Below are 6,782 nucleotides of genomic sequence, written 5' to 3' on the forward strand. Positions count from 1 at the left end.
CTGTGTCTGTCTGCCTCTGTTTCTTTGATTGTCTCTCTCTCTCTCTCTTTCCCTGTCTCTCTGTCTGTCTCTATCTGTCTTTTTTTCCTGTCTGCCTCTTACTCTGTCTGTGCCTATGTCTCTGTGTGTCTCTGTTTCTCTACCGACATCTTATTACCTCACACATGAGTTTCTTATACTATGAATGTCCTTTGTTCCTATAGCAACCAATCACAGCTGCTATTAATAGCCTGTAGCTCGCAGCTCCATTCACTTTAATGGAGGCAGGTTTTTTGGAGATTAACTGTAAAGCGCGAGGTTAAATTTTCCCATCAAAACATAGTCTATGACGTTCCCTGAGTCACATGGGGCGTCTGTGCAAAATTTGGTGATTGTAAATGTGACAGTGCTTATTCCTTTAGTGGACATACATACACACATACACTCAGCTTTATATATCAGATAAAAGTCATCATACAAGCTGACCATCAGAAGAAATCAGGTTCAAAGACAATTGTCTCATCAATGCTTGTGATTTTTTTTTTTTATTATTTTGCACTTTTATTTCTTCATGTGAGCCTCCAGGATAAAGGAAATGGCGAAATGGAAGGAACGATTGATTGATCAGACTACACAGGGTTTGTTTGTAGCCTGTGACCATGTATGTATATGTATATATATATACAAAAAATTCTGCAGACTAATTGAATCAACAAAACAGCTGCAATTTTTTTTCATCAAAATTGTTTTCAAAATGTATTATTATTTTTTTTTAGAAATGTAAACTGGAAAACTATGCAATAGGTTTTGAAATTCCAAGCATTGTTTCATTTTAGATTGAGGATGAAATTTCTCCAACTCCTATATTTATGATGAGAAAAAGTAATTACCACTTTATTTATATTTTCAAAGAACGAACCAAATCACTATGGATTAAACCTTAGCATAACTGTAAATAATTTACTATAAAGTTGTTCGAAGAAGACATTTTATTGTCTAAGAAGGTATCGGAATGGTTGGTGACTAGTGATGAGCAGGCACTACAATGCTCGGGTGTTCGGTACTCGTAACTAGTCATGAGTGAGCACTACCATGCTCGGGTGCTCAGTACTGGTAACTAGTGATGAGCGGGTACTACCATGCTCGGGTGCTCTGTACTGGTAACTAGTGATGAGCGGGCACTACCATGCTCGGGTGCTCAGTACTGGTAACTAGTGATGAGCGGGCACTACCATGCTCGGGTGCTCAGTACTGGTGACTAGTGATGAGCAGGCACTACAATGCTCGGGTGTTCGGTACTCGTAACTAGTCATGAGTGAGCACTACCATGCTCGGGTGCTCAGTACTGGTAACTAGTGATGAGCGGGCACTACCATGCTCGGGTGCTCAGTACTGGTAACTAGTGATGAGTGAGCACTACCATGCTCGGGTGCTCAGTACTGGTAACTAGTGATGAGCGGGCACTACCATGCTCGGGTGCTCAGTACTGGTAACTAGTGATGAGTGGGCACTACCATGCTCGGGTGCTCAGTACTGGTAACTAATGATGAGCGGGCATTACCATGCTCAGGTGCTCAGTACTGGTAACTAGTGATGAGCGGGCACTACCATGCTCGGGTGCTCAGTACTGGTAACAAGTGATGAGCGGGCACTACCATGCTCAGGTGCTCAGTACTGGTAACTAGTGATGAGCGGGCACTACCATGCTCGGGTGCTCAGTACTGGTAACTAGTGATGAGCGAGCACTACCATGCTCGGGTGATCGGTACTGGTAACTAGTGATGAGTGGGCACTACCATGCTCGGGTGCTCAGTACTGGTAACTAGTGATGAGCGAGCACTACCATACTCGGGTGATCGGTACTGGTAACTAGTGATGAGCGGGCACTACCATGCTCAGGTGCTCAGTACTGGTAACTAGTGATGAGCGGGCACTACCATGCTCGGGTGCTCAGTACTGGTAACTAGTGATGAGTGGGCACTACCATGCTCGGGTGCTCAGTACTGGTAACTAGTGATGAGCGGGCACTACCATGCTCGGGTGCTCAGTACTGGTAACTAGTGATGAGTGGGCACTACCATGCTCAGGTGCTCAGTACTGGTAACTAGTGATGATTGGACACTACCATGCTCAGGTGCTTAGTACTCGTAACTAGTGATGAGCGGACACTACCATGCTCAGGTGCTCAGTACTGGTAACTAGTGATGATTGGACACTACCATGCTCGGGTGCTCAGTACTGGTAACTAGTGATGAGCGGGCACTACCATGCTCGGGTGCTCAGTACTGGTAACTAGTGATGAGTGGGCACTACCATGCTCAGGTGCTCAGTACTGGTAACTAGTGATGATTGGACACTACCATGCTCGGGTGCTCAGTACTCGTAACTAGTGATGAGCGGACACTACCATGCTCAGGTGCTCAGTACTGGTAACTAGTGATGAGCTGGCACTACCATGCTCAGGTGCTCAGTACTGGTAACTAGTGATGAGTGGGCACTACCATGCTCAGGTGCTTAGTACTGGTAACTAGTGATGATTGGACACTACCATGCTCAGGTGCTCAGTACTGGTAACTAGTGATGAGTGGGCACTACCATGCTCAGGTGCTCAGTACTGGTAACTAGTGATGATTGGACACTACCATGCTCGGGTGCTCAGTACTGGTAACTAGTGATGAGTGGGCACTACCATGCTCAGGTGCTCAGTACTGGTAACTAGTGATGAGTGGGCACTACCATGCTCAGGTGCTCAGTACTGGTAACTAGTGATGAGCGGGCACTACCATGCTCGGGTGCTCAGTACTGGTAACTAGTGATGAGCGGGCACTACCATGCTCAGGTGTTCAGTACTCGTAACTAGTGATGAGTGGGCACTACCATGCTCAGGTGTTCTGTACTCGTAACGAGCTGTTGGGTACTCGAGTGGGCATCACTCGTGTGCTTAGTAAAATGGAAATCAACGAGGAGCCCAAATATTTTTTTAGAAGATCTTCTTGAAAAGTTGAGTTTTCCATTGACTTCCAATATACTCAGTACACAAGGTGTGCCCATCCAAGCATCCAACTGCTCGCTACGAATACCGCGCGTCTGAGCATGGCAGTGCTCGCTTATCACTATTGGTGATATTTTAGAATTGGTTACTTTCTAGACCGATTGATTTTTCAACCTCTTCATATTCCATAATGAGAGTGAGTGCCGTTTGCAAGACATAATGACGGCTTGAGGTTTCCACCTATCAAAAAACTGCAACATCTTATACAGGAAGTCATAAAACATTCCACAGGAACATTCTAGAAGAAGTCCATGAGTATTCCAGAAGACCAAATGAAGAACATTCAAATATCTTCTTCTCTAATCAATGTTTATTACTCCAGACTGGGAAAAATGGGAATATAGAAGAATTCCTAACCAAGCCATATGAACTGAACCTTGATTATTCCTTCCATGGATAACAAAATTGCCAATATGTATAGACAAAAGTAAACACAATGTTCTTCAGTGGCTCCATTATTCCATCGGTCAACCATGGTGGTGGTGGTGGTGGCAAAGTTATAGGTAGTAACCTATTGTTGAAGGTCTCGTAAATTTTTCACTGAACCAAAAAATTCCAAGGAGAAGCAGAACTTTTATACAGGCATCCAGCAAGACAATGATCCAAATGCAAAGTCACCTACATCTGAATGACTGAAGAGGAAGAATTCTGAAGGTTTTGGGATGATTTAGGCCAAATTCCATCTTTGACCCAATTGTGATGCAGCTTCTGGACCTGAGGAACCAGCCATGAAATCTTCAGGGTCATTTGAGGACACGTTTCTCTTCTATCGGTAGTATCTTTAGCATGGGTTGTCTAAATATTCAGCTGGGCATACTCTGTGTCTTCAGTGCTTCTTGGAACATGACTTGTTGGGTGCAAATCCACCGAGGAGTAGACGATGGAGTCTTCGGTCATCTCCGCCTAAAACAAAAATATTCATGATTTTAAAAAATGTTCTAACATGTAAATACAGTATGTTTCTGCTAACAAGATAAAATTTTATCCCAGCGTTCCATAAGCTTCTTTTCATTCTCTTCAATCTAGAGGAACATCAAAACATGTTTTTCATAGAGGTCTCCATAAGCCCTCTTCTGGCCTCTAGCTCCTCGAATCAATCAATATTTTAATCTCCATTATCCACAATAGTGTTAACAGTGACATCCCATTTTAACTCTATATCACTAACACTTGTACAAAGATGGAAGATAGTGATGTTAATTATCTCAAAAGTGACAAAGATGGCCAACTTTTTCCACCAAAAGAGCCAAAAGCTCGAGGTCAAAGTACTAATAAAAACCATCAAATACATTATAAAAACACAATGACTAGGCACACTGGGATAAATAGTTGCCAATACAATATTATTGCTATACATAAGGTTTACCCAATGTGGATGGTCCCTAATTCTATTGCCTCACCTTTTTGCACCAAGTTGTATGCACATTTAAAGAGGTGGACCACTAGTTAGTATTCATAGGCATACCTTCACGTGACCCCTGGGCTCCATGACCTCTGATGTCCGGTGGTGTCACATCAACTTTCTATTGACCTGACATCACCATGGCCGGCCACTGGGCTGTGGGTGGAGTTGCTCACAGCCCAGTCACTCAAGGAGACTGGGGCCGGCCATGGTGACGTCAAGTCAATTGGAAGTTGACAAGACATCAGACATCAGAGGTCCCAGAGTTCAGGGGGTAACGCGAAGGGGATAAGCGGAGCACAATAGCGCCACTCACAGGCATTATTAGCAACACATGGTATTTGAGAGAAACCTTGTTTCTCAACATAATATCGATGTGGCCTTGATTACTAACTAGTGAACCACCCCGTTAAGGGCACACATGATAAATAATGTAAAATAAGATTTATTTAAGACTACTACACCTGATCCACCCGGTTTTTGTACAGACTGGAGGTCCCGGCTGCGCAGTCCCCAAAGACTCCTGCACAGACTGAAACAACCCTAACTGGATAGCCCAGACGACCATTTGGACCAATTGCTTCCTAAGATGCCATGAAGGATTCTACGTACCTCCTTAAGAAACTAGGGAAAGGTGCAGAGTAAAATAAGGTGAACTAAAAGTAATATTGTGCAAGGAGAAACACAAAACAAACAGGCTGTGGTTACAGGCATGGTCCACTTCAGAAATATCACCAGCAAGGAATGGAGGCCCGTGGAGGCTTTAAATAAGCACACCCACATCATAGGGAGCACTTGTTGGCAGAAAGTCAATGGACACACAGTGTACAGACAAGGTGTTCAGAACCAGGACAGCAACTGAACTTGATTGAGGCTCAGTGAAGAGGGAAATGAACCATAGCACAGGAGGCTGCTGGATGATATCCGAGGCATGACATCAAGGTCTCAAATTAACAGGGGTAGATATTGGATCCATTTAAGACTATGTCACCACAAAATATACTCTAAAAATACCTTTTCTTTATCTTTATTAAAATACTTCTAGGAGTCACAATACTTAGGTACACAAATATATAAAAATATTTAGGTAACCACAAAATAGTAGGGGGTACAGTATCTGGGTTACTTCTGTTCTCACCCTATTAGGCCCTACCTGGCCACGGAGATTTTATGCACCCTAGGGTTCGAGTGGTGCCCCTGTTCAATGATGACTGTTATTGGATAAGTAGGGAAAAAGGAGGGTATAACAGGGCTAGCCGTCATGCAACGGGGTCACCACTCGAACCCTAGGGTGCATAAAATCTTTGTGGCCATGTAGGGCCTAATAGGGTTAGAAAATGGCGTAACCCAGATACTTTCAGCCCATGAACTTTCACTTGACAGATGATCATGGAGGAGATAAGGATCTGACATGTCCATTGTTCAGACAACAGCTATGTTTTGTGTATGAGGCCCCTTAAGGGGGCTTTATAACGCAACGACATCTCTAACGAGATGTCATTGGGGGTCACGGAAATCATGACGCACATCTGGCCTCGTTAGCGACGTCGTTGCGGGTGAAATGCACGAACGACCGCTAACGAACAAAATTACTCACCATATCGTTGATCGTTGACACGTCGTTCTAATCTCAAATAATCGTTGTTGTTGCAGGTACGATGTTGTTCATCGTTCCTGCGGCAGCACACATCGCTACGTGTGACACCCCAGGAACGAGGAACAACATCGTGTACCTGCGGCCGCCGGCAATGATGAAGGAAAGAGGGTGGGCGGGATGTTCCAGCCGCTCATCTCCGCCCTTCCGCTTCTATTGGGCGGCCACTTAGTGATGCCGCTGTGACGCCGAATGAACCTCCCCCTTAGAAAGGAGGCGGTTCGCCGGCCACAGCGACGTCGCTAGGCAGGTAAATATAGTGTGACGGGTTCTAAACGATGTTGTGCGGCACGGGCAGCAATTTGCCCATGACGCACAACCGACAGGGGTGGGTGCTTTCACCAGCGACATCGCTAGCGATGTCACTGTGTGTAAAGTGGCCTTTTGGCTAGAGATTGGGATGGCAATCAGTCGCGGTAAAATTGCACCATTTCTAGTTACCTTGTCCCGACAGCTATTTCTTTCTTCTCCTCCATTGTTATTTTCATATATTTGATTACTGTAACATTAAAATAAAAACATGCTCCATTAAGTAAATTTGGGCAGAAAAAAGCAAGGATTAAAGTCCTTACACATTGTGATATTGTAGATGTCTTCATTGTGGATTTCCAGACTTTGGCCATCAGAAGGTGGTAAACGTATCTCCACCAATAAATATCCATGATGACGGATAGTGTTCACTTCAGAGTAGGTTG

At 44.4% G+C, this 6,782-nt stretch overlaps 1 protein-coding gene across 1 annotated transcript in view; it reads right to left on the reverse strand.

Moving 5' to 3' along the window:
- Positions 1-2,469: 2,469 nt before the first annotated feature.
- LOC142257010 (sialic acid-binding Ig-like lectin 9) overlaps positions 2,470-6,782 on the reverse strand; it is a 22,797-nt gene continuing 18,484 nt past the window's right edge. Inside the window, exons 9-10 of the mRNA XM_075329057.1 lie at positions 6,529-6,586; positions 2,470-3,934 (exon numbers count right to left, since the gene is read on the reverse strand). Coding sequence (XP_075185172.1) covers positions 3,827-3,934; positions 6,529-6,586 — 166 coding nt within the window. The 3' untranslated portion in view covers positions 2,470-3,826. The remainder of the gene's footprint in view (positions 3,935-6,528; positions 6,587-6,782) is intronic.

The sequence above is a fragment of the Anomaloglossus baeobatrachus genome, chromosome 11 (assembly GCF_048569485.1).
Source record: "Anomaloglossus baeobatrachus isolate aAnoBae1 chromosome 11, aAnoBae1.hap1, whole genome shotgun sequence".
Classification (NCBI taxonomy): Eukaryota; Metazoa; Chordata; class Amphibia; order Anura; family Aromobatidae; genus Anomaloglossus; species Anomaloglossus baeobatrachus.